The sequence below is a fragment of the Erinaceus europaeus genome, chromosome 2 (genome assembly GCF_950295315.1).
Source record: "Erinaceus europaeus chromosome 2, mEriEur2.1, whole genome shotgun sequence".
NCBI lineage: Eukaryota > Metazoa > Chordata > Mammalia > Eulipotyphla > Erinaceidae > Erinaceus > Erinaceus europaeus.
In genome coordinates, this window is record NC_080163.1 from 188,573,076 (window position 1) to 188,600,997 (window position 27,922).

Below are 27,922 nucleotides of genomic sequence, written 5' to 3' on the forward strand. Positions count from 1 at the left end.
TGAAGTGACTCCCTTGTAGGTGGGGAGCCGGGATCCTTACACTGGTCCTTGTGCTTTGTGCCACCTGTGCTTAACCCGCTGTGCTACCGCCTGACTCCCTATTTATTAGTATTTTAAAGCAACTTAATTATTTTATTTTATTTATTTATTATTGGGTAGAGACAGAGAAAAACTGAGTTAAAGAGAGATATAGAGAGGGAGATAGATACCTGCAGCCCTGCTTCACCACTCGTGAAGCTTTCCCCTTGCAGGTAGGGACCAGGGGCTTGAACCCAAGTCCTTGCACACTGTAGTATATGTGCCTAACCAGGTGTACCACCGCCTGACCCATATTTATTTCTTTATTGTTAGATAGAACAGAGAGAGAAATTGGAGGAGGGGAGACCTGTAGCTCTGCTTCACCACTCATGAAGCTCCCCCCTGAAGGTGGGGGTTGGGTGGTTTGAACCAGGATCCTTGAACATGGTAACATATTTGCTCGATTGTGTTCACCACTGCCTGATCCCATTGAGGTTTTTTTTTTTTTTTCTTTCTTTCTTTCTTTCTTTCTTTCTTTCTTTCTTTCTTTCTTTCTTTCTTTTTTAATGAGAGAGAGAGAAGCCAGATCTCTGCTCTGACATATGTGGTATCAGGGATCAAATCAAGGTGTCATGCATCTAAGTCCTGTGTCCTCCCTGCTGAGCCACCTGTCTCGACCACTATTTCCTTGACTTCACAGCAGAACAAACCAGTTCAAAGAAGCTAGCACATTTCCACAAGTCGCCCCAGAAACAGAGATGTGGGAAAGAGCTAGGACACAGATACTGTGAGAAGCCAGGAATGTAGGGACCCAGGGTTCACAGCCATACTGACTTCCCGGGGCTGCCCCAGCCTGTCTCTCTGGCCTGCTGCTTCTTATGCCCCAAACAGGGTGGAAGGAAGTCTGCTGGAGTAGGTGGCAGGGAGGGATGACAGACCTAACTACCATGAGGGACAGGCTGGTCATCTCACAGGTGAGCAAACTCTGGGGATTCACTGTAGGATGGGGGGGGGGTGTCAAACTATCTTTTTTTTTAATGTGAATCCAGAGACTCATGCATGTGCAGGTTCACTGCTCCCAGGCAAAATTTTTCATTTATATAGAAGGGGGGGCAGTGGCACACCATGTTGAGTACATGTTACAGTGCACAAGGATCCTGGTTCAAGCCCTCAGTCCCCACTGGTGGAGGGGAAGCTTCACAAGCAGTGCTTCAGGTGTCTCTCTCCCTCTCTATCTTCCTCTCCCCCACTCAATTACTCTGTCTATCTCAAAAAGAAAGTGGGGGAGAGGAAAAATGGCCACTGGGAAGTGGTGGATTTGTAGTGTTGGCACCGAACCCCAGCAATAGCAAAAGAAAGAGAGAGACCCCAGAGAGAGAGAGAGAGGAAGAGAGAGAGAAAGACAGAGCGATTGAGGTATTATAGCATGAGAGCTTCCCCTGGTGCCATGGCACTCCTGTATAGTGTCAGAGCTTTAAGCTATGTCTCCAACCCTCAAACCATCTCCAACTGAAGGACAGGAGCCTGGTTTCTGAATCATCTTTGATAGGGAGACAAGTGGGTATTGGATCATCATGTAAGGAGGCCAATAACTGGGCAGATGGATGAGGCCAGGGCCCTCTCTTCTAGGGGCCGAGGAGAGCATCTGCTCTAATAGGGTCATCTCTGAGGTGGTCACAGAGGCCCCCAGAGCTGTTCCAGGGCACAGAATGAGTAGAGCAGCAGATGTGGGCTCAGAGCTGAGCCAGATCAGAGGTGTGGGAGTGCGGGGTCTGGGAAGTGAGTGTCCACAGAGGGGCCTGCGCGCTCACCCTCTCGATCTTCTCCAGCCACTCCTTATTCTGAGCCAGCTCGGCCATAAACGCCTGGTGCCGGAGCCATCGCTTGTGCAGCTTGTGGCCGTTCTCCCGAGTGCCATCCCGTGCCATCAGCATCTTCTCATGGATCCAGCCATCCAGCTGTGTAGGGTTTGGGGGTGCATTGGGGCTCAGCCGGTTCCCTAGCCAGACAGTCACCCCTCCCCTCCAGGGTATCCTCATTTTGTGGGAAGTGGGTTATGGAAAAACCTTGACAGGCGAGGGCTATTTTTCATGGCAAGGGGCCACCTCAAGCTCTTCCTTAGAGAAGGAGGAGAGGCGGGCACCAGCAGAATGGCCACTTTCCTAGCCCTCGACTCTGTTCTCCGGGGAGTCTTTCTCAACTCCCCATTGAGCCCTCCCACCTCCCCACGCAGGGGGTGCCCGGGCTAGTCAGCCTCCTGCCATGCAGGTTCAAATTAACCTTCCAAAAGCCCTCCAACCTATTTTAGCTTACCCACAACTCAGTCCCAGACCCCTGAGTCCTGCCCACCTCCTCCCTACATCCAACAAGGAGCAATTCAAGATTCCCAACTCATTCCAAAGGGTATCGAGTGAAACCCCCAGATGTAACCCCAGCCCCTCAATCTGGCTTGACCAAGCCCCAAATACCCTTCTAATCGGGCTAGGGAGACAGCACCAAGGTTCTGCAAGAAGACTTTGATGCCTGAGGCTCTGAGGTCCCAGGTATAATCCCCAGCACCACCATAAACCAGAGCCGAGCAGTGTTCTGGTAAACAAACAACCCAAACCCAGCATCCAAGCACCCTTCTAACCAATCCCAAGTAGGGTTCTCTCCAGATCAGTCCTCCACATGCGAAGTAAACCTGTCCCCCACAACCCATATCCAACCTCCCATAGATTCCCCAAATCCAGACCTGGGGTTCTCAGACCATGAGCAGATCTAGCTCCCCAGCAAGGCGTGCCTCCCTCACCCCAGTCTGCCAACCACAGGGCAGCTTCCTAGCTCCCCCCAAATGAGCCCTACCCCTAAATCTAGCCCCAAACTGCTCGGCATGGGTCAGATAGCAACCCCCCCTGTCCCCATCAGTACCTCCTCCCAAACTAAAGCCAAGCAGTCTCTCCCAAACAGGCATAATCTCGAGGCTGCTTCATAACTCCCTACCGTGCCACCAAAAAAAAAAAAAAAAAAAAAAAAAAAAAAAGCAAAAACAAGGTTTTTCCAAACCAGAACCTCCCCCACTTATGACCAAACCTGGCACCTGGGACAGTTTGCTCCTCCCTTTCCTCCCCTTCCCCCCTCCTAGGTCACAAGATCCTCCTCCTTCCTGCTTGGGGAAAAAAAAAAAAAAAAAAAGCAGCCGGACTCCAGCTCAGCTCCGCTCGGCTCACCGGGTCCCGAGAGGCAAATGCAGTCATAGCCAAGGACAAATCCCACACCAGCCAAGCCCCACCCTGGGTCTCCTGAGTGAGTCCCCAGGGGTCCAGCACAGTCTCAGATTCCCTCAGACACCCACACACCACCACCTGGTCGAGTTCTGACCTCCCCCCGACTTGATTCATAGGCTCCCAGCACGCAGGGAGCAAGCAGTTCGCAATGGCAACCGCAAGGATGGCAGAGCCCCTAAATCAGAGCCCTCCCCCCAAAAAAGTGACTGATCCCTGTCTCTGACGGCAAAACCAGAGCCCTTAAAAACCAAGGAGCAGTCCCCAGAAATCAGACAGTCTCTATCTCAGAGCAAGCCCAAGCACCCTCCCTGCTCCAGGCAGGTCCCCCGAAAAGTGATTCGGCCCCCTCCACTACTCCATCTTCTATGGTTAATACAGAACCCCTGCAAGAACGGCGCGGAAGGGGGACCCCCAAAAGTGACAAGTGCTCTACCAACCCCCAGGAAAATCCCTATTACCCAGAAGAGAGTGCTCCCCCAGCCTTCCGGGGAAAGGATGAAACCCCCCCAAAAAAAAAAAAGCTGTAAGCAAAGTCACACTACCCCAAGAGTAGCCTCAGAAGTGCCCCTTCTGCGCGCCCCTCCCTCGGGACTCAGCACCGCGGACAGCTCCCGGCCAGCAGGCCCCTCCCCGGGGCGGGGGTCCCCGCGCCCCGCCCCCCCCGCCCCCGCCCCTTCCTCCCGCGGCCCCGGCGGGCGGGCACGCGCCTAAGCCCCCTCCCCCGCCTGCCCTGGCGGGGGCGCGCACCAAACCCCACCCCTGGGCGCCCCCGGGACCTGCGGCGGCCGCGGCGTTGGTGGGGTGTCCCTGCGGCTGGCGGGCTCTCGCCCCTCCACTGCGGCGGCGGCGGCTGAGGCTCCGGTGGACGCGCGCCCCTTCCCCCCTCCCGCCCCCGCACCGCGGCAGCGCGCCCGCCCGCGCGCGCCCCCTGCCTGCCTCCCCGCCCGCCTCCTCGGGGGCGCCAGCTCGGGATGCAGGAGCAATTCTCACCCTCCCCACAGCCGGGGCGGAGGGGCTCTGCACCATCTCAGATGAAAGCTGCTTGGTCCAGAAGCATCTAGAGGGGCGGAAGGAGAGGCCTGGGCTATCTGCTATATGGGTGTGGATGGCGTGGGTTCCTAAACCATCACTAATAAGGGACTTAGGGGGCTGGGGAGATAGCAAAAATACTCTCGTGCCTGAAGCACCCAAAGTCCCAAGTTCAATCCTTAGCACCACTAGAAGCCAGAGCTGAGCAGTGCTCGGGTAAACAAACAAACAAACAAACAGAGAGGTTAGATTCCTTGGGACTCGGAATATGGGGTGTGTGTGAGGGAACCTAGATACTGAAGTCCAGAATACTTTTCAATGGTAAAGAGGGGACTGGGGTTCCTGCACCCTCTCTAAGGGGCAGAATCCTAGACCCCTATCAAATGATCTAATGTGCTTGAGTTAAAGAGGGGGCGGGGATATAAACCCTTTCCCGGTTCATGTGTGGGAAAAGCAGTCTCCTTAAGAGGGTTCTCCATGGGAGAGGTCAAACCATCTTTAAGTGAGGGCCTGGGGGGAGTCTAAGCCGGGGTTCTGAAGCATCATCTTGGGCTGGGTGGAACTTTAAGTACTTGATCATCAAGGTGGAGACAATGGTCCCGGGTCAGGTGGAAGGATGGGGTGGGAAGCATCTCTGACAGAGTGTTGGGAAACTGTTTCCTGGGCCATTTCTAGTGGAGATTCTTCTTATGTGGGCAATTTCTGCAGAACGCAAGGGAGACATGCTCCTCGAACTGTCTCTTTAGTGGAAAGGGAATCTGAAACATCTCTAATTTGGGGCGAGTTGCATGCCTGTGATTTATCTCAAGAGAGACAGGATTGGGTTCCTGGACCCCTTCTGGGGGTCTAAGGGCTTGGGTCCGGATCTTCTTTGACCGAAGGTGCATTCTGATCCACCCACGTCTCCCTTTCCCCACTCCCTTCTTCTCATGTTCTTCTCCCCAGTGGGGCGGGTCTCAGAAACCTCGGGAGAGAAAGGTGAGAGCAGCGCGCGTCCCCGCGGGACCCCTCCGCGCGGACGCGCCGTGGTCAAGGGCACCAGGGCCCCGCCCTCCCTCTCTGGCGCCCACGTGGGCGGGAGGAAGCTCTGGAGCATGCGCACTGGAGATGGGTTACCTGCTCCCCCTACCGGCGAGAAGCGAAATCACTTCACCACCCACTTAGACGGGGCGTCCTAGACCCTACCGCGCCCTCAGCCTGACAGCATTTTTCTCCCAATGAAAGAAGTCACAGCACCCAGCTCTTCTGGAAGTCCTACCTCATGGCAGTCCCGGAGGAAGTTCTGCAGCTCGAGTTGGTCGTGAAGCTTCTGCATCCACTGATGGGCGCGAAGTTGATTTTCTTGGCTCCTGGAGATGGAAAGAGAGGAGTTACGAGGAGCTTTAGTTTTGGTAGAAGGACTGTAAGGGCATCGAAGTTGGCAGGGTAGGAACCTGGGGTATATGTGAGCATGAGGACCAGGACAGAGCAAGGTGGGAGTGAGGGGAGAAGCTAAGAAACAGGGGTAGTCTAGAGAAGCTGGACACACACACACACACACACACACATATCTGGATAGAAAGAGCCAGTTGGAGTTGTGCAATGCACAACTTGTTGAGTGCACACATTTCCATGCACAAGGACCCAGGCTCAAGCCTCCGGTCCCCACCTGCAGGGGGGAGGTAAAACAAACAGTGAAGCAGTGCTGCAGGACTTTCTCTCTCTCTCTAGATCCCTCTCCCCTCTGAACTTCTCTCTGTCTCTATCCAGTAAGTAAATAAAAATTTAAATAAAGAGCACTAGCCACCTAAGGACATGCACAGATAGACAGAGACCCAGATGGAGAGAAAAGAGACATACAAACAGAGCAAGAGATGCCCAGGACACCCTTACTGGGATGTCACTTCACGAGGGCAGGGATGTTGGTCTTGTACACAGCTGTGTCCCCAATGCCTAGAAAAGGGGTCTGGTAAACAGCAGGTGCTTGGTCCAGTTTTGATGAACGTATGAATGCAAGAGTGACAGGAAGCAGAAAGACAGAAGAAGAGAAATAAAGGTGGAGTTATGAGACAGAGAGAGAGAAAGAGAGAACAGAAACAAAGAGAGGTGTGTGAGAAAAGAGGGAAAAACAGGAGGAAGACAGAGATAGAGAACAGGAAGAGAGAAATGGGAGGGGAAGGGTGGAAGAAAAAGGAAGTGAAAACTGAGAGGAAGAAACAAAGGTGGGGGGCTGGGTGGTGGCACACTTGGTTGAGCACACATGCTACAATGTGCAAGGTCCTGGGTTTGAGCCCCTAGTACTCACCTGCAGGGGGAAAGCTTCTCTCTGTCTCTCTCCCTCTCTATCACCCCCTTCCCTTGCAATTTATGGCTGTCTCTATCCAATACATAAATAAAGATAATTTTCAAAAAATGAGAGAAACAGAGATGGCAGCAAAGAGACAGCAAGTGATAACGTCTTGCTGACAGTCTGGGGCAGCGCTGGAAGGAAGGACAGGAAAGGCCAGAGAGAAACAAGCAAAGTATCAAAGCCCTGACTCCCTCCTGTCTGGACTCAGCTCCAAAGAGGAAATGCCTCTGCAACTGAACTAAAGTCAGTCCCTGGGGGCCTTTAGCAGTCAGCTGGTAAAGCATCAGTTCCGGTGCTGAGAAAACCCCCTCCCCTCTGGAGGGTGAGGCAATGGTCAGGTTCAAGTACCAGCTGGGCCACCTCCTGGCACATCCACATCCTCTCTGAGCTTCCTGTGGAAAGTGCAGGTAAGATGAGCACCTTGCACTCAGGGCTGGACCTGTCCAAGTGGACCAAGTCAGAGAATTGCTGGAATCTCACAGGTTGAGGAGTGGAGCTTACTCCCCTCCCCACATCTGCATGGCTCTGCCCTCTCCTGGGTTGAGAACCTCCCTCACCTCCAGCAAATGGATGTCTCATTCCTTTAACCTGGTGGGAAATATGACTTTAGACAAGTGAGAACTGCAGTCTAGGAGTGGCACAGTGGGTCAAGTGTTGGCTCCTCCAAGCATGGAGTCTTGAGTTCAATTCCCTGCATCGAATGTGCCAGAAGGATGTTGTGGTTCACTCTCCTTCTCTCTCCCTCTCTCTTACTTTTAAAAGAAATTTTTTTTAAGTATTTTATTTATTTATTCATGAGAAAGGAGAAGAGAGAGAAACCAGACATCACTCTGGCACATGTGCTGCCGGGGATCGAACTTAGAACCTCATGCTTGAGAGTTCAGTGCTTTATCCACTGCACCACCTCCCGGACCACTATCTCATTTAATAAAGAAAAATCTTAAAAACAAAACATGTTGCTGATCATGCAGGGGCAGGGTTGGCTCTGTCTGAATTCCAGGCTGGGGCTGATACCCACTCCCTTTATGGACCTCAGCATGTCTCCCATTCTGGGTCATCTTTGTCATCAAAGGAACCCTGTGAGGATAGGAACTATGTCCAGACCCAGATCCCAGTCACCCCTGTCTGACTTAAGGGCCTGAAACAGAGTGTGGGACTGGGTACCTGACTGAAGACTCAATAAGTAAACAAGAGGATGGAGGTCAGCACTGGCTGATGGGCAAGGAACAGTAGAGTGGATGCCCCTCCTCCTGTCTCTGCAAAGCCTAGTATACAGCAGGCACATGAGAAATGGGAGTAGCGGGGAGATAGCCCAGCCACTGGAGTGCAGGACTTGCATGGCTGCAGCTCCTGATTCAATCACTGGAGCTGCGCGTACCAAAGTAGTGCTCTGCCTCATATAAAATAAACAGAGTAAGTGTTATGTTTTTGTTCTTCTTAATCTTCTTTTTCTACACCAGCGTTATCACTGGATCTAAGTGACTGCATTATGACTCCACTGCTCCTAGCTGATGTGTTTGTTTATTTATTGCCACAAGGGTTATTGCTGGGGTTTGTGTCCGCACGACAAAATCTACCACTCCCAGTGGCCATTTTTCTTCTTTTTTCTTTCCTTCTCTTCTTTCTTTCTCCACTCTAATTCTTTCTTGCTCTCTTTTCTCTCTTCCTATTTGTGAGGACAGAGAGAAATCAAGAGGGGCGGAGGAGATAGAAAGGGAGAGACACTTGCAACACTGCTCCACTACTTATGAAGCTCTCCTCTTCAGGTAAGGACCGGAGGCTTGAACCTGGGTCCTTGCACATGCTAACGTGTGTGCTTCACTGGACACACCACCACCCGACCGTGTGTGTCTTTGTCTCTCGCTCTCATTCTCAGTCTCTATTTTATAGAGACACAGAAGAAGGAATGGAGCCCTGCCCCGTGGCCCCGTCCCCTGCAGTCTCAGACACCTACTTCTCCAGCATCCGGGCCACGGCCTCCTGCGCCTGCTCCCCGTAGATGTTGCCCTGCCTCCGCAGGCCCTCAGCGGCCTGCACGGCCACCTGCATTTTTTGCTGGTTTAGTTCCATGGTGGTGAGAAAGTCCCGGTGCCGCTTCAGTGCCTCCTCCACCGCTGCCACCGTACCCGGGAGTTCCACGCCTGACAGGGCCATCTCCTGGGGAGGGGCCTCAGGTTAGCGCCCCATCCATTCCAGGGCTCTGTTCTGGCTGGCTGCCACCGCCCCCCCATCCAACTGTGTTCAAGCAGCAGACATAACAGGCATGGTCCTGCTTCTGGGCCTTACCTGTGTAGGTCCCTCTGCTTGGCAGTCTGTTTATACAGACAGCCCCTTGGCATGATGGTCTCTGACCACCCACCCACCCCACACATCACCCTCCACCCCTGCCACCTGCTTTCCTTTCTAGGACATATACCTGACACTATAGCTATGCATATTTACAAGGTTACCATCCCATCTCCTACACACACACACACACACACACACACACACACACACACACACACACACACACGGCTTGCAAGGATCTCTCTGGGTCAGAGACACAAGCTCACTAGGTAGGGCTTGTGTCTTGTCAAGTTCAAGCTCCTTTGAACACTGGCACCACAAGGGAGGTGCAATGGAGGAAACTCCAGTGTTGTAGTATTTCTCCTCTCCCATTCTCTCTGTAAGAGAATTAAAAATGCAACGGGGTGGGGGTGGGGGGCGGTAGTGCACAGGATTAAGTATGCAGCACAGGGATGGGCGCAAGGACCCCAGTTTGAACCCCTGGCTCCCCACCTGCAGGGGAGTCGCTTCACAAGTGGTGAAGCAGGTCTGCAGGTGTCTAGCTTTCTCTACACCTCTCTGTCTTCCCCTTCTCTCTCCATTTCTCTCTGTCCTACCCAGCAACAACAACAATGGGAAAAAAGATGGCCACCAGGAGCAGTGGATTCATAGTGCAGGCACCAAGCTCCAGCGATAACCCTGGAGGAGACAGCATAATGGTTCTACAAAAACTTTCCTGTGTGAGGCTCAGAGGTTTCAGGCTCAGTCCTCAACACCAACATAAGACAGAGCTGAGTACTGCTCTTCTCTGTGTGTGTGTCATTAAAAATAAATAAATCTGGGGTCGGGTGGTAGCACAGCGGGTTAAGCCCACATGGCACAAAGCGCAAGGGCCAGCTTTTAAGGATCTCAGTTCGAGCCCCCGGCTCCCCACCTGCAGGGGAGTCTCTTCACAGGTGGTGAAACAGGTCTGCAGGTGTCTTTCTCTCCCTCTCTCTGTCTTCCCTTCCTCTCTCCATTTCTCCCTGTCCTATCCAACAATGAATGACATCAACAATAATAATAACCACAACAAGGCTACAACAACAAGGGCAACAAAAGGGGGGAAAATGGCCTCCAGGAGCAGTGGATTCATGGTGCAGGCACTGAGCCCCAGCAATAACCCTGGAGGCAAAAATAAATAAATAAATAAACAAACCCTGGTATCCAACAACAGATGAGTGGCTGAGAAGTTGTGGTATATATACACAATGGAATATTACTCAGCTACTAAAAATGTTGATTTTACCGTTTTCAGCCCATCTTGGATGGAGCTTTAAGAAATCATGTTAAGTGAAATACATCAGAAACAGAAGGACGAATACGGGATGATCTCACTCACAGACAAAAGTTGAAATACAGGATCAGAAGAGAACACACTAAACAGACTTAGACTGGAGTTGGTGTACTGCATCAAAGTAAAAGACTCTGGGGGGGGGGGAGAATAAAGGCCCTGGAAAAGGATGACAGAGGACCCAGTGGGGGTTGTATTGTTATGTGAAAAACTGAGCAATGTTATGCATCTACAAACTATTGTATTTACTGTTGAATGTAAAACATTAATCCCCCAAATGGGAAACTGGGGAATGTTATGCATGTACAAACTATTGTATTTACTGTTGAATGTAAAACATTAATTCCCCAATAAAGAAAAACTTAAAAACAAACAAACATTAATCCCCCAATAGAGGGGGGGGAAGTAAATAACTAAAATACTTTCCAATAATTTTAAATGCAGCCAGGACAGTAAAACAGCACATAACCTCGGGATACAAAAGGAAAAAAATTAAGTGGGAGGACTTTAAAGCCCGTCTCCAATATTCACTGACTTCATCGTCTGAGGGTCCCTGTCTGCCCCCACCATAACCCTCAAATAGGGTCAGCTTTCTGTAAGTCATCAGCACAAGTAGTCACTCTCTCATGACACCCCCCCCCCAAAAAAAAATTTACTACCTACTTCTGGACAGTCTGAAAACTGGGCTGATTGCTTAGGATCTGGTTAGCAGATCCTTACTCTGGTTACCAGCCCAGGATGATCTCCTGGATTGGCTATTCCCAGAAAGTCATCACGTTTGATTCCTCAAGCCCCAAACACAGTTCTCCTCATCTGAGGATCTGCAAGTCATCATCTCCAACAGGAAGATCGTCTGCTAGTATGGGGCAGCCTTGACCATATAATCTGCAATCACTCACTGATCCCAAATAATCTCTCAGCCTGAACCTCCTTCATTAATCTTTATCCTGTCAGCCAATTGCAAGATTTCCTCCGAATCCCACTAAGCACCACTTGTCAACCTCATACAATCATATTTTTCCAGAGAGTTCATATCCAGTTAGTATACTGCAGTATATATAAGCCCCGAGCCCACTCATCTTAAGCCTCAAATTCTGTCACACCACAGCTAGGGAAATAATGGGTGGAAAAGAGTTGCTGGACTTGTATGAGGTCTCAAGTTCCATATCTTACATTGCATATGCCAGAGTGAAGCTCTGGTTCTCTTTTTTTCATTAATAAAAAATCTCAAAAAAAAAATGATTTTGTTTAAAAGACTGAGGAGATAGCATAGTCGTTCTGCAAAAAGACTTTCATGCCCAAGGCTCCAAAGTTCCAGATTCAGTTTCCCACACCACCATAAGCCAAAGCTGAGCAGTGCTCCGGTTTCTTTCTGTACTTTCCTCTCTGTACCTTTCTCGCTTTCATTAAAACAAACACATAAATAAATAAGTAAGTAAATAAATAAATACCAGGCAGTGGCACACCCAGATGAGCACAAATATCACAGTGCGCAAGGACCTAGGTTCAAGCCCCAAGTTCTCACCTGCAGGGGAGGAAGCTTCATGAGTGGTGAAGCAGAGCTGCAGGTGTCTCTCCTCTCTCCCTTTCTATATCTCCTTTTGCTCTCAATTTATTTTTTTTTAACTATCCTTTGAGATAAATAAAATATAAAAAGTAGAAGAGAGGACTGCGGAGACAGCCTAATGCTTCTGCAAAAGATTTTTATACCTGGGTCTCCGAGGTCCCAGGTTCAATCCCTGGCTTCACCATCAGCCAGAGCTGAGCAGTGCTCTGGTCTTTCTGTGTCTTTCTCTGAATCTTTCCCCTTAAAATTACATATATTAATAATATTATGTTATGTTATATTATATTATTTATATATAAATTTTTTAAGTAGAAGGGGGGGGCTGGGCAGTGGCGCACTGGGTTAAGTGTGCACATAGTACAAAATGAAAGGATCCTGGTTCACTCCCCCCCCACTCCCCACCTGCTGAGGGGTCACTTCAAAGTGGTGAAGCAGGTCTGCTGGTGTCTGTCTCTCTGTCTCCCTCTCTATCTCCCCCTACCCTCTCAATTTCTCTCTTTCCTATCCAAAGAAAAAGATGAAAAATTGGCTACCAGGAGCAGTGGATTCATAGTGCTGGCACCGAGCCCCAGCAATAACCCTGGAGGTGAAAAAAAAAAAAAGGAAAAAAAGGAAGGGGTAGGAGAGAAGAGGGAGGAGGAGATGAAGGAGGAGTACAAGGAGGAGGGGGAGGAGGGGAGGGGAGGGGGAGGAAGAGGGAGAGGGGGAGGAAGAGGGAGAGGGGGAGGAAGAGGGAGAGGGGAGGGGAGGGGGAGGAAGAGGGAGAGGGGAGGGGGAGGGAGAGGGAGAGGGGAGGGAGAGGGAGAGGGGAGGGTGAGGGAGAGGGGAGGGTGAGGGAGAGGGAGAGGGGAGGGAGAGGGAGAGGGGAGGGTGAGGGAGAGGGGAGGGAGAGGGAGAGGGGAGGGGAGGGGGAGGAAGAGGGAGAGGAGGAACTGCAGCAGAAGTAACCAGAGCTGAGTAGTTCTCTGGTGAAAAAAAAAAAACCCTAAGTAATAATAATAAGTTGTTCTGCCATACTCACGTTGTTGGATGGCCCCCAAACCCAGCTAGCCACACCAGATCACCATTTCCACTGACCACATATGCACCTCAAACCCCGTGGCCCTGCAGTCACACTGCCTGCCTCTTTCCCTGTCCCCGGGACCCCTGGGGCCCACCCGCACCCGGGGCCCACCCGCACCCACACCCAGACCCACACCCACCCCAGTAGCCCCAGGCGCGCACCTGGTTGTGCAGCACGGCACAGGCCTGGCGGAGGTCTCGCAGGAAGAGCTGGTAGATGTGTGCCTGCACCAGCGCCTCCCTGCGCGCCTCCCACAGGCCCAGCAGCTTGTGCCAGCCGACTTCCAGGTGCGGCAGCCACTCGTCCAGGGCCAGGCCCGGGCCCAGCTCGGCGCCATCGGACGCCAGCAGCGCCTCGCTGGCCGCCACGATGCGCGCATAGTCCTCCTCGCGCTGGTCCACCTCCTCCTTGAGCGCCGCGTGGCGCGCCAGCAGCGCGTCCGCCTCCTCCAGACTGCCGGGCAGGGGCCCCTCGCCACCGCCCGCCGCCTCCTGCGCTCGCACCAGCCAGTCCAGGAAGGCGTCCAGGTCATGCAGAAAGCGCTGCAGCCGCCCGGCCGCCGCCACCGCCTCGCCGCACGCCTGGGCCGAGCCAGCCAGCTCACCCCACTCGGTGCCCAGCTCTTCTGCTCCCTGACGCAGTCGGGCCGCCTGCGTGGGGAAGCGCGCTGCCAGCAGGGCCGCTTCCTCCAGGAGGGCCGCCTGGCGCGGCTCCAGGGCCTGCAGGGCCGCCTCTAGGCCGCTCAGGCGCCACTGCAGGGCTCCTCCAGCTCTGGGCGCACTCTCCACTGCCCTCCGCTTCTCGCGCACCTGGGCGCGCACCTCCGCTACCTCCAGTACATGGTTTTCCACCAGCAGCACCGCGCTCATCTCCTCCTTGCGCTGTTCCACCAACTCCACGATGCGGTTCCACCTGCCCAGGGGAAGGAAGGCAGAATGAGGAAAGAGGAAACTCCTCTGGGGCGTGGTGGGTCCATGCAAACAGGGTGCAAACGTGTGGTGTGACTTTTCAAAGTTCCTTCACCTTCCGGAGCCCCAGTTTCTGCATGGGTAAATGGAAGCCCTACATTTTACTTTTTTGCTGAGAGCAGTGGTTCTCAAAATATACTGTAGGGGGTCGGGAGGTAGCGCAGTGGGTTAAGCACACTGGGCGCAAAGCGCAAGGACCGGCAGAAGGATCCCGGTTCCAGCCGGCGACTCCCCACCTGCCGAGGAGTCGCTTCACAGGCGGTGAAACAGGTTTGCAGGTGTCTATCTTTTTCTCTCCCTCTCTGTCTTCCCCTCCTCTCTCCACTTCTCTCTATCCTATCCAACAACGACACCAATAACAATGATAATAATTAGCACAACAATGGTAAAACAACCAGGGTAACAAAAGGGGAAAAAATGTACTGTAATGGGAACAAGGTCAAAACCGTCTTCCTACAAACTCAAAGATGCCTTTTCATTTATACCATCTTCAGAGTTTCCCAGAGGCTACATGACACAGGCTGAATTCAGAAGCCAGACTAAGAACCCAGCCACCTTCTTTTAAACCAGACAGTAGTAGTGCTGGGAAGACAGCATAAGACAGCTCTGCAAAAGACTCTCATATCTGGGGTCCAAGGCTTAATTCCCGGCACCACCATCAGGCAGAGCTGAACTGTACTCTAGTCTTGTTCTCTGTTATCTTACCCTCCATCGTTCTTATTCAAATAAATTAAATATTTAAATATATATCAGTAAAGAGATGTTCAAAAGCAGTGCTTCTCTTCTCGCTCTTTTTTTTTTTTTTGTCTCCAGGGTTATTGCTGGGGCTCAGTGCCTGCACTATGAATCCAATGCTCCTGGAGGCTTTTTTTCCCCCTTTTGTTGCCCTTGTTTATTGTTATTATTATTGTTGTTGTTATTGCTGTCATTGTTGCTGGATAAGACAGTGAGAAATGGAGAGAGGAGGGGAAGACAGAGAGGGGGAAAGAAAGACACCTGCAGACACGCTTCACCGCCTGTGAAGTGACCCCCCCTGCAGGTGGGGAGCTGGGGGCTCTAGCCAGGATCCTTACACCAGTCCTTGCACGTTGCACCATGTGTGCTTAACCCGCAGTGCTACTGCCCAGCCCCGTCGCTCCATTTTTTAAGTGAAAAAATAGTTTCTTCATTTAAAAAATGTCATGCTAAACATCATAGATTTATTGTTGCTGTTTTGGGATAGAGAGAAATTGAGGGGGAAAGAAAAGACAGAGAAAGAGAGACGTCTGCAACAGTGCTTTACTGCTTATGAAGCTTCCCCCCTGCAGGTGGGTGCTGTCCTTGAAGATGGGAACCAAAGTCCTTGAAGATGGGAACATGTTCATTCCGTTCTACCAGGTGCACCACCACCCAATCCCCTATTGTTGCTATTTTTAAATAGCCTAGCATTTTTCAATTTCTCAGTATTAATTTCAGAATACATTAAATATTGATAGATATACCCACTAAGACAAACTCTTTGGGCCCTTAATAGCTTTCATTAAGAGGAGAAGGGGGGGAGTCGGGCTGTAGCGCAGCGGGTTAAGCGCAGGTGGCGCAAAGCACAAGGACCGGCATAAGGATCCCAGTTCGAACCCCGGCTCCCCACCTGCAGGGGAGTCGCTTCACAGGTGGTGAAGCAGGTCTGCAGGTGTCTGTCTTTCTCTCCTCCTCTCTGTCTTCCCCTCCTCTCTCCATTTCTCTCTGTCCTATCCAACAGTGACAACAATAATAACTACAACAATAAAACAACAAGGGCAACAAAAGGGAATAAATAAAATTTAAAAAAAAAAAGAGAAGGGTGGGGTAGGCAGTGGCACACCTGACTGAGCATGTGCATTACAATGCACAAACACCCAGATTCAAGTCCTTCATCCCCACCTGCAATGGGGAAGCTTCACAAGTGGTGAAGCAGGCCTGCAGGCGACAGGTGCCTCTCTTCCTCCATATCTCTTCTAATACAGGAGACTGAATCTGAGACTTTGGAGCCTCAGGCATGAGAGTCTCTTTGCATAACCATTATGTTATCTACCCCCGCCCTCTTTCTCCCTCTCTATCACCTCTTCTCTCTCAATTTCTCTGTCTTATCAATAGTGACAGAGGGATAGCATAGTGGTTATGCAAAAATACTTTCATGTGTTGATATAATGTTTAAACACACACACACACACACACACACACACACACACACACACACACTTCCGTGCTGAGACTCTGGGATCCCAGTTTCAACCCCCGGCAGCACCATAAGCCAGAGCTGAGCAGTTGTTGTTTGTTTGCTTTACTGCAAACAAACAACAACAAAAATGTGCTCAACACATAACCTCCCTAAATGCTTTAAGTCACTATTGCTGTTATCTTTTGGGGTCCTGCTGCTTTGATTGGAGACTGGAAGACTCAGGCATCACAAGTTATTGGAATCTTACAGCTTGGCGGATGTTTTGTTTTGTCTTTTGAAGGAGCGTGAATGTTTACTGAATGCCTACTGTGTATGTCTGACCTTGAAGATCACAGTCTTTGGAGTCAGACAAATCCAACCTCAAATCCAGGCCTGACTCCCTAACTTGCTGTGTAACCTTGGACCACCCTATTTGCCTCTTTGGTGAAGGAACATGGGTTATGTTATACATTTACTTTTTTTCCCAGAACACTGCTCAGCTCTGGCTTATGGTGGTGCAAGGGACTGAACCTGGGACCTCTAGTCTCAGCCATGAAAGTCTCTTTGCTAGCCACAGTGCTATTATCTCCCCAGTTCTATATCCCATTGGTTTGAGAAGACCAAATATATTGGATCAAAAGCCTCCAGCTGTTGGGGGACCAGGCAGTGGTGAACCCTCTGGAGCACAAACAGCAACTTGTGCAAGGATCTGGATTCAAGCTCCTGGTCCTTATTTACAGACAGGGGAAGCTTTATAAATGGTAAAGCAGTTCTACAAGTCTCTCTTTCTCTCTCTCTCTTTCCTTACCCCCCCAATTTCTCTTGTCTTTACTTCAAAAAAAAAAAGGCTCATAAGAGTTGGATTCATTGTGTTGGCACTGAGCCTCAGCAATAACCTTGCTGGCAGAAAGAAAGAAAGAAAGAAAGAGAGAGAGAGAGAGAGAAAGGAAGAGAGGAAGCAAGGAAGGAAACTGGTTTGTCTCCACTTTACCAGATGGAATAACCTTAGCTAAGGATTTCACCTCTCTGAATCTATCCTTATCTTTGAGCCCTACTCACACTGGGACAACTTCGGTCAGTGTTATGGAGGGAAGATAGTCTTTTTTTTTTTTTTCTGAAGCACTGCTTATTTCTGGCTTGTGGTGGTGCAGGGGATTGAACCTGGGACCTCAGAGACTCTGGCATGAAAGTCTTTTGCATAACTTCTATGCTGTCTTCCTTGCCCTGTTACTATTTTTGAAGATTTTGTTTGTTTGTTTGTTTGTTTGTTTACTGATATGTTCAGAAAGAGAGAGAAAAAGAGGAGAAGAGCACTACCCTGGTACATGTGTTATCAGGGATCAAACCTGGGCCTTATGCTTGACAGTCCAACACTTTATCCATTGAGACATCTCCCTGACCATACCCCATTACTATTTTCAAGAGAGTTCTGAATTCTGGAAACTTTACTATGGAAATTCAGACATTGGGAGATAAATCAAGGCATCTAAAGTGCTTGGGAGAAGTCCCAGAGGACTGAAGATACTCAGTAAATCATTTCTGAGCAAATAAACAGCCCGCTGACACTGACTGAATCCCTGTCTTGCCATATCATCACCAGCACAGGGTACTACCATTCTCCACCACCCCACCTCAGATTCTCCAGCTTTACTCGATACTCCTTATCATCTCAGGGTGATATTGCACATTCTTGATTGATCTGAATGAATGAGGAAAGGATGAAGGGGAAGTAGCGGGGTGAGGTGCCAGAGTGGTCTTCCAGTCCCAGGCTCCGCCTACCTGCTGTTCAGGTGGTCCTGGCAGGAGCGCACCTCATCGGAGCTGGGGTGGCCTCCTTCCACCAGCTCCTGGACTGTGTGGTTTACATCCAGGACGCGGCCCATCAAGCTGTTCATCTCCTGGTCCAGACTTTCAAATCTGCAGAAGGAAGCGGGGGGGGGGGGGGTGCTCAGAGAGGCCTGAATCCTGGGGGGACCAGCCTGAGTCTTGGCTTTTATGAAACTGCTTCTTCTGGTTCTCTGAACTCTCCAACCTCCCCCTTCCGGACTCTTTTTCTTGGTTCCTCCTCCTTCTACCTACCTGCAACTCAAATGTTAGGCCCCTGATTGGGGGGGGGGGGGGAATTCTGTCCAGGTCCCTCGGAGCTTGCCCTCACATGCTGCCTGGGTTTTCTCACCGTTCCTCACAGCCTGAACTTGGGTCCCCACATCTCAGACTGCAGCCTATCTCTTTCCTTTCAAACATATCTCTAGCCTCAAAACCAGCTGTGTAGTTTCTTAGACCCACTGTGACTTGGCCTGGCTTCAGCAGCCTCCCCCAAACTTCTTCTGGTTCAAGCTCCCAGCAGCCCCCCCCCCAAGAAAATCTATTTTAAGCTGGGCACAGTCCTCCTTTAGTTACAATGCCCATGGCTGTGGATTGGGTAACTGTGGGCACAGCAAGGGTGGGAAGCAGGTCTGTGTTTCCAGCAATGCCCAACACAAGACTTAGAGGGAGCAGGAGCCTGTGAATGAAGGGATGAAGGAATGAACAAGATGCCTGGTGAGAAGGGTTCCTCCAGGGGGCCAGGCGTTGGCACACACATTACAGTACCCAAGGACCTGAGTTCAAAGTCCCTGGTCCTCACCTGCAGGGGGAAAGCTTCATGAGTGGTGAAGCAAGGCTGCAGCTGTCTCTCTGCCCTCTCTATTCCCCCCACCATGTCTTTCTGTCCCTATCCAATTAAAAAAAAAAAAAGAATAAGAAAGGCTTCCTTCACTCATTTAATAACTCAGGTCTTACTACCAAGATTATTTCTGGGGCTCGGTGTCTGCACTATAACTCCACTATTCTCAGTGGCCCTACCCCCTTTTTTTTTTTCCTGATAGAGACAGAATAGAGAGGGAGAGGGGAGATAGAGGACAAAAATAGAGAGATACCTGCAGCATTGCTCCATCACTTATGAAGTTTCGTGGGGGGGGTGGGGTGGGGAGGTAGGGCCCAGGAACTTGGAAACAGGTTCTCGTGCTTGGTAATGTGTGTATGCTGTACTAGGCTCACCACCACCTGACCCCTTTAACATCTCAGTTCTAGGTCAGCCAACAGACTAATCACAGTAAAAAAGTGTAACAGAGAAATGTAAAGTGGGGTGAGTAAGGAGAGTGACATGGGTGAGAGCTATTTTTATCAGAGAGAATCAAGTGCTATTTGTGTCTGGGCAGTGAGAGTCCCAGGGGAGGGCCAGAGTTGGGGTGTCTGGGGTGGAATTCAGGTCAATTTGGTGCTAGAGGAACAGGAGCTGCGTAGTAACAACAGGCTGCCCCTGGCAGGCTTCCTTGTGTCCCTGGCATTTGCGAGTGCTTCACACACGTTCAGTGTTCACCACAGGCCTAAAAGCAAAAGGCAGTACCCCAGGCCAGAGAGACAGAGCAGTGGTTATGCAACATATTTACAGGCCTGAGTTCCTGGATTCCCCATGTTCAATCCCCAGCACCACTATATGCTAGGGCTGATCAGTGCTCTCTGGTGGTCTCTTTCTCCTGAAAAGAGATGTATATATAAATTTCCTTGTTTGTTTGTTTGTTTTGTACACCAGAGCACTGCTCAGTTCTGGGTTATGATGGCGCTGGGGAATGAACACGGGACCTTGGAGGCTCAAGCATGAAGGTCTTTCTCTCTCTCTCTTTTGCGTAACTATGAAGCGCTCTCTCTTTTTTTAAAAGAACTAATCCCATGTGCTGGGAGCCCATGGTTCCAGCCACAGCGAGCATGGAACCTGTCGAACCCAGGACAGCAGACTTGGCTGGAGGAAGGCGACCCTGTGAACCCGCGCTCACCGGTGCTGCACCACCTCGACGTCGTCGAGAGAATCGGGCACGCGCATGGCGAGCAACCACTGCTCCTTCTCGCCGATCCAAAGCTCGCAGGCGTGCACCTCGCCGAACATGCGGTAGACGGCCAGGGCATCCCGCAGCCACTGGCGCCGCAGCGCGGCCACCTCGGTCACCTCGGCGAACAGCTGCTCGGCTTCCACCACGCGCACCTGCAGCGCCACTACCAGTGGCCCGGAGCCGCTAGCGCCACCCAGCGTCGTCAGCTGTCGCCGCAGGCCTCCCACCGGCCCGCGGTGCGCCTCTACCTCCGCCGTGAGCGCGCGGTGCTGGCGTGCCAGGCGGCGGCTGGACGCTTCGTCGTGGCCGAAGTCGCCCGCGGCCGCCAGGCGGTAGGCGTCGCGCAGCCAGTCCAGAAGCCCGTCGAGGTCGGCACCGAACTGGTGTAGTGCCCGCGCCTCCTGCAGCCGCCGCTCGCGCCGCGCCGCCGCCTCCTCCAGCCGCTGCCAGCGCCGCCGCGCGCTCGCCGCGCGCTCCGCCAGGCCCGCCAGGTGCAGGGGCGCTGCGCCCGAGCCCACGGCGCCGCCGGCCGCCGCCAGCTCCTCGCCGTGCCGCAGGGCCTGCTGCAGCAGCGCGCGCCGCCCGCCCAGCTCGCCCTGCAGGATCTTGTGCTGCGCCAGGAGGCGCGCGGTGCTGGACAGGTCGTGAGCGCCGCCCGCCGCCCCGCCGCCGCCGCCGCCCCCGCCGGCCCCGCCGGCCCCGCCGCCGCCCGCGGCTGCCTCCAGCAGGCGCTCCTTGTCGCGCGCCCAGCTCTCCGCCTCTTCCAGCTCCTGCAGCAGGGCCCACAGGCTCCGCGACGCCTCCAGCTCCGCCCGCCTGCGTGCTGCCTGCTCCTGCAGCTCCGCCAGACAGCCGTGCACGTGGTTCACGCGGTTGCAGATGACCTGCGGGTCGCAAGGCTGGTAGCCTGAGCCAGGAGAGAGAAGAGAAAGGGGAGTGAGGGGGGGAGGGTTTGCACTTAATAATGTCTCTTCTGATCAATAGCACACCATCTTATCATCTGGGGCCCTAGTTAGAGAATCCTTGGACTCCCACACAAATATAATGTATCCCTCTCTCCACCACCACTGGTCACTTACATCAGGAACGTCATCATAAGCCTTCTTGTGGGCCCTCCCAGGATCTTGCCCTCACTTAAAGTAGCTATGGTAGGGATAGCCCCAGTCTCCGAAGGGAGATTGGGGCATCCTGCCCTGCCACTCAAGGAAGACTGGTCCTGAAATGAGTGCAACCTGCAATGTTCCCAGATGTGACCATGAACAGTGATCTCGGAGTCCCAATAGGGACTCAGAAGTTACACAGGCTCTAGTGACATATATATCCATTCCCTGGGTCTGGTGGATGGCAGTACATAGTTAATTATATCCACAGAATTTTTTCTTCAAGAATGGGAGCTACTCATTGCCCTAATCCAACTTTATAGCCCTTTTCTCTACTGTGACACCATTTTCTCAGACAATATTTATATCCAACCTCAGGCTAGCTATCAACTCAAGCAACACTATCATAATTGTGTGCCCCCAGGAAGATGCCTAAGATGGACTTTCTAGCATTCTTCTACCCTAAGGTCCCTAATCTCATCTGCTCTATTCCTATTTTGGTTCCTGTTCATTAACCATCTTGTCTCAATTTATGTCCTGCCACCTTCCAGACACCAAGTCACAGATGCTACCATGATTCCATCCTGATTTCTCTGGGCAGATGACCTCACCAGTGTGTCTGGAACCTTGCCTTTCCAGAGCTCTGGCCCACTGGGGAAGGATAAAAACAGGCTGATGGTATGGATCGACTTGCCATCGCCCACATCCAGCAGAAAAGCAATTACAGAAGCCAGAATTCCTACCTTCTGCACCCCCAAAACAACCTTGATCCATACTCCCATCAAGGGAGAAGTGATAGGGTGAAGATAAGAGGGCTCTGACTCCAGCTCCATCAGCACCCAGAGAGAGAGAAGGAAAAGGAGAGGGACAAATGGAGGTAGTTATGTTGTCATGAGCAGCTTGGAGGGGAAGAGAGGATTGGATCAGGTAAAAAAATGGGGCAATTATGTATAAATGTAGACAGATAGTTGTAGCAATGATGTCTGGCCCATGTGGTGGTTTGCAGTGGGGCGACTGAAGATCCAGAGCCCTGGTGGTGGGAATAGAGTAGATTTATACCCCTGTTGACATGTAATTTTGTAAATCAATATTAAATCACTAATAAATTTTTAAAAGGAGAGAGAAAGTGGGGGTTGTGGAGTGATACAGGCTTGGTGACATCCCTGAGAGAGGGCGCTGCAGGCTGCCTGCCCAGGACTTGGCTTCTGCTTCATCAGATGCCAGGAGACAGGGCCCTGACACCTCAGATCTGGAGCAGGCACATTCTCTCTCTCTCCTTCAACATTTTCATTTATTTTATTTTAACAAGAGACAGAGAGAGAGAGAGAAAGAGTCTGGCCAGAGCACTGCTCAGTTCTGGCCGATAGTGACGCTGGACTGAACTCAGGCAGAAAAGTCCTTTGCATGACCATTATGCTATTTCCCCATCCCTCTCCTCTCTCTACTCTGCTTGCCCTTCCCTGACTGCTCTGATTACTTTACCTGGGATCTCTCATCCCAGCCCTGACCCCTCTGGGTAGTGTCACTGCCTGTTCTGTCTCCCTCATGAGGGCAGGGCCGGGGGGCTACCTCAGTTACACCATGACCCCTCATTGATCAGCACAGGGTGGAACCCAGAGCAATAGCCCAGGGAAAATAGTGTCCTGTTAATTGAATAAACAGACTAAGATATACCTAGAACCAATGTCTGAGTATAAAGTATGTCTCCTTTACATGAAATTTCTTTGCTCCGAAAGCCATTGCTTGGGTTCAAGCTTTCAATCTGTGAACTCGTTAAGGACAAAGGTGATCTGAGCTCCACATTTTCCACCTTCAATCCTTCCTCCTAGAACTCTTGTCTATGATTAGGGAACTGTAAAATCAACTTATTGGGCTACAATCAGCATTTGTTCAGAGAGAACAGGATGGACAGAAAAATGTCAGAATGCAGGCAGGGGAGACTGACATAGTATAATGATTCTGCAAAAGACTTTCATGTAAAGTCCCAGGTTCAATCCCCAGCACCACCATAAGCCAGAGTTGAGCAGTGCTCTGAGGAAAAAATAAAAAGGAAACTGTCAGACTGCAAGGCATAAGGGAAAGAGAAATAAGCCTTTGCTCATGTGCTTCTGCATGAAACAGCAATCTTTCTTCTTTCTTTCTCTCTCTCTTTTCCTTTCCCAGAGCAGTGCTCAGATCTGGCTTATTGTGGTGCTTCAAGTATGCAAGTCTTGTTGCATAAACCACTTATGCTATTTCCCTGGCCCGATGGATATATTCCTTTTTTAATTTTTTTATATTTATTTACTTTCCCTCTTGTTGCCCTTGTTTTTTTATTGTTGTTGTAGTTATTATTGTTGTTGTTATTGATGTCGCTGTTGGATAGGACAGAGAGAAATGGAGAGAGGAGGGGGAGAGAAAGATAGACACCTGCAGACCTGCTCCACCGCCTGTGAAGTGACTCCCCTGCAGGTGGGGAGCCGGGGGCTCGAACCGGGATCCTTATGCCGGTTCTTGTGCTTTGCGCCACATGCACTTAACCCACTGAACTACCACCCGACTCCACCGATGGATATATTTCTTACTGGAACAAACAGTGTAGAAGCAGCGCAGGCAGTAGTACTATGGATAAAGTGCTGGACTCTCAATTATGAGGTCCAGAGTTCAATCCCTGGCATTGCATGTGCCAGAATGATACTCTGGCATATCCTCTCTCTCTCTCTCTGTAAATAAATATCTTTTTTTAAAAAGTCTGAAAGACATCACTCTGGATACAATAGTGGGATTTCTGATAATTCTGACCATTCACTGAAGTTGACCCAAATACCAACTCATCAGACCACATAATAAACTACAGCAGTGTCCATGTATCCAATGTCATTAAATTCTTGCAACCACGCTATAGATGGGTATTGGTACTAGCCCCAGCTTGCACATGAGGAAACTGAGGGTCAAGGAGGAGAACAGGGTCAGCTAAGGTGGGGGTGGGGGTGGAGGTAGGGGTGGGTGGGGTGGGGTCAAGAGGCCCACTTATCAGGCAGTTCTGTCTCCTATCACCTTGGCTACCCACATCCCACACAGGTCTCTTTGCTGTATTCAAGGTGCAGCCGATGGGTATCACTCTCTCGAGGAAGAATATGGGGTGCTGGCTGGGATGAGATCCCGGGGGTGAAAGGGAGGGTCCCAATAATGCCTCCTGGAGTTGTGGTGAGGGTGGCAGGCGCTGAGAGGCTTCAGGTCTAGCTAGCGCTAGGAACAGTGGGCCAGTCATGTTTATAGGATTCCACCTCTCTCTGATTCTGGTCTCATGTGTGTGTCCCTGTGAGCAGTCCCTCCTCTGGTGCCTTATATCTGGAATCATTCACCCCCAGATTTCTATTCCAGAAGTTTGAGAGACCCAGCAGGAGACTTCTAAGCCCAATTCCTGGGCTTGGAAGAATATCTCAACATTTGTTTTTTGTTTTTGCCACCAGGGCTATTTCTGAGGCTTAAGCACCTGCATGATCCCACCACTGTGGACTTCCCACCCTCACCCTGCCCTGCCCCAGATAGAGGCTGAAAGACAGAGAGAAAGAGAGAGAGACAATGAGAAGAGGCACCATAGCACTGCTCCACCACTGGTGAAGCTTCCACCTGCCTCTATCAGCACCCGCCCCAACCATCAACCCCAGACTCACCCTGCATGTGAGAGAAACGCAGGGCAGCCGTGTTGAGTGCCTCCACCCGCTCACTCTGGGCGGTGATGTCCCCCTCCAGGAGCCCATGCTTCTGCAGCAGGTCCTCTGCCTCCACCAGGTGCTGCCCGCACTCCCGGGACAGCAGCTGAGCCTACCAGAGGGAGCAGCACTGAGCACACTGTCCGTCTCAGCCCCCCGCAACGCCCCGGCCCTCCTCCATAAGGCCATTGCCATTTCAGTTCTCTAGTCTCTGCTCTTGTTTCTCATCTCCTCTCCCTGCAAATGTTCCATCTTTCATTTCAATTCGGGGCTCGGCTTCCCTCCATGCTTCATATCTAACTTCTTCCATCGTGCTCTCCACCTCTTCCCTGTCTCTTCATTTCCATGTCTCAATAGATGACTGGCTGGATAGATGGGTGGATGGGTGAGTGAGTGGATGGATGGATGGATGGATGGATGGATGGATGGATGGATGGATAGGTAAATGGATGGAAGGATAAATAGATAGATAGATAGATAGATAGATAGATAGATAGATAGATAGACAGAAAGAATATAGAGGTAGACGAATAAGGAGGAAGGAGGAAAAGATGGGGCCATGTGATGGCACATCCGGTTGAGCACACATTACCACGCACAAGGACCTGGGTTCAAAGCCCTGGTTCCCATCTGCAAGAGGGAAGCTTCATGAGCTGTGAAGCTATACTGCAGGTATGTCTCTAACTCTCCATTTCTTCTCCCTCAATTTCTCTGTCTCTACTCAATAAATAAAGAAAATAATGTAATGTATTTTTAATCTATTAAAAGAATAAGTGATAAGGGAAGGCAAACAGATGGATGAGTGGATAGACAGAAATGGATGGGGAATCGGGCGGTAGTACAGTGGGTTAAGCACATATGGCGCAAAGTGCAAGGATCGGCGCAAGGATCCTAGTTCGAGCCCCCTGCAGGGGAGTCACTTCACAGGCAGTGAAACAGGTCTGCAGGTGTCTATCTTTCTCTCCCCCTCACTGTCTTCCCCTCTTCTCTCCATTTTTCTCTGTCCTCTCCAACAACAATATCATCAATGAAACAACAATAATAACTATAACGATAATAAAAACAGCAAGGGCAACAAAAGGGAAAATAAATAAATATTAAAAAATTTAAAAAATTGAAATGGATGGGTGGACAGAGGGAGGAAGAGAGGGAAGGAGAGAAAGAGAAAGATAGAGAGATAGAAGGAATTATTGAGGGGGGCCAGGTGGTGGCACACCTGGTTAAGTGCATGTATTAGCATGCATAAGGACCCAGGTTTAAACCCCCGTCCCCTACCCTGCAGGGGGGAAGCTTCACAAGTGCTAAAACTTCAAGCAGTGCTGCAGGTGTCTCTCTGTCTCTCTCTCCATCCCCTTTCCTTCTCAATTTCTCCCTGTTCTATCAAATAAAACAAAGCTTTAAAAAGAGCGTGTAAAAAGATAATCAGTTGATAAATAGACCTGCTTTTGTCAACCTTGTCATCATCTCTACCATCTTTCTCAGATGAATTTCATCTTCCTGTGACCTTCTCTGTAGCCATTCAGATTTCTAGTGCTAACATTGTGTCTGCTTCTCTACCTGTCTCTTTCTCTCCGGCTTCTCTTTGTTTCTCTCAAGTTGTCACCATCTGACTTTGGTTTAATCTCTCAGTCTCTTTCTGCCTCTGCCTCTATCTCAGTGTCTTTTTACTAGTTTCCCTGTTAAAAAATCTTCATTTATTTTTTGTGACATAGAGGGTTTCACATGAGAGAAAGAAAGTGAGACAAAGGCTGGAGAGACAGCAAAACAGTGATGCAAAAAGGCTCTCATGCCTGAGGCTCTGAAGTCCTAGGTTCAATCCCTAGCACTATCATAAGCCAGAGCTAAGTAGTGCTCTGAGGAAAAAGAAAGAAGGGAAGAGAGAAAGAAAGAGAGGGAGGAAAAAGAAGAGGGGCTGGATGGTGGCACGCCTGGCTGAGTGCACATGTCACAATGCATAAGAACCCAGGTTTGAGCCCCCGATTGCCACCTACAGGGGGAAAGCTTTGTGAGTGGTGAAGCACTGCTGTGGGTGTTTATCTGTCTCTCTCCCTCTCTATCACTCCCTTCCCTCTTGATTTCTGGCTGTCTTTATCCAATAAAGATAATTTTACAAATTTTAATTAAAAAAAAAAAGATGTGTTGTGTATGGGCGGGGGAGTTAGGGGGGGGGGAAAGAAAGAAAAAAGAAAAGAAGAAGAAACAGAAAGAGAGGCAAGCCAGAACACCACTCTGCTACATGCGGCACAGGAAATGGAACCAGGAGCCTCAGGCATGCAAGTGCTGGACTTTAGAAGCTCAAGATTTCCCTGCCCCAGCTCTTTCCGTCTCATTGTATGTCTCTGTGTAGTACCTTCTGTCTCCATTTTTCCTTTTTCTCCTCTTCCCTCTGTATCTCTCCAACACTTCCCCCCCCACCAGCATTTGCTGGGCTTCATGCCTACACAATTCCACCTCCCCAGCAGACTTTATGATAAGTCTAGGGTGAGGGAGAGAGAGAGAGAGACAGAAAGAGAGAGAGGAAGAGGGACACTACAGTTACTGCTGCACCACTCCTGCCCATGTGGTGCCCAGTGTTTCCAACTTGCGTCCTCAAATACGGTAAAGTGTGCACTCTATCAGCTGAGCTATCTGTGACACTTTTTCAGTGTCAGTATGCCCTCATCCTCTCCCGGCACCCCAGCCCCATCCCCATCCCTTGTCCAGGATGGTGCCCCACCTGCATCTCCTCCATCCAGTCCACCATGTACACCATCTCCTGGAAGACCTTCTGCAGGGCCAGGTTTTGCTCAAGCCGTGTCCGTCGTGCACCCACCAGCCCGGTCAGCAGGGCCCACTGGCGCAGGACGCTGTCCCGCTGGGCCGCCACCCGCCGGGCATCGTAGTAGCCTTCCGCCGCCAAAGCCTGTGCCAGCTCTGCCACACCCTGCACACGCTCCTCGTAGGCCGCAATGTCAGCCTCGATGGCTTCGTGCTTCTTCATGGCCGCCTCCACTGCTGGCAGCTCGTACCCAAAGTTGTCCTGGGGCAGGGCAAGCCGCAGCTGCTCCCCTGCTACTTTGGCCCTCTGTAGCCCAGAAATTCCCTCACCTGCTGCTGTTACTATGGGGATTACTTCCCCACTACCCCCAATCACCCTGGGGACCAGTCCCACCATTCCTAGCTACCCTGGAGATCAATCCCACTATCCCCAATTACCCTGGCAACCACACCCACCATTACCAGCTACCCTGGAGACCAGCCC

The 27,922-nt window shown here is 51.0% G+C and overlaps 1 protein-coding gene across 7 annotated transcripts in view; it reads right to left on the minus strand.

Moving 5' to 3' along the window:
• The window catches only part of SPTBN4 (spectrin beta, non-erythrocytic 4), a 128,424-nt gene that overhangs the window by 54,181 nt on the left and 46,321 nt on the right, over positions 1-27,922 (minus strand). For 5 of the 7 annotated variants that reach the window (XM_060185944.1, XM_060185945.1, XM_060185947.1 and 2 more), the window contains 8 exons: positions 27,398-27,700; positions 24,643-24,793; positions 19,833-20,793; positions 17,797-17,934; positions 13,035-13,785; positions 8,597-8,799; positions 5,572-5,662; positions 1,830-1,976 (listed from right to left, as the gene is read on the minus strand). In XM_060185944.1, coding sequence (XP_060041927.1) covers positions 1,830-1,976; positions 5,572-5,662; positions 8,597-8,799; positions 13,035-13,785; positions 17,797-17,934; positions 19,833-20,793; positions 24,643-24,793; positions 27,398-27,700 — 2,745 coding nt within the window. Of the gene's footprint in view, positions 1-1,829; positions 1,977-3,826; positions 3,890-4,060; positions 4,146-5,571; positions 5,663-8,596; positions 8,800-13,034; positions 13,786-17,796; positions 17,935-19,832; positions 20,794-24,642; positions 24,794-27,397; positions 27,701-27,922 lie in introns of those variants that run through there. The other 2 variants (XM_060185949.1, XM_060185950.1) reach the window with 2 other exon arrangements.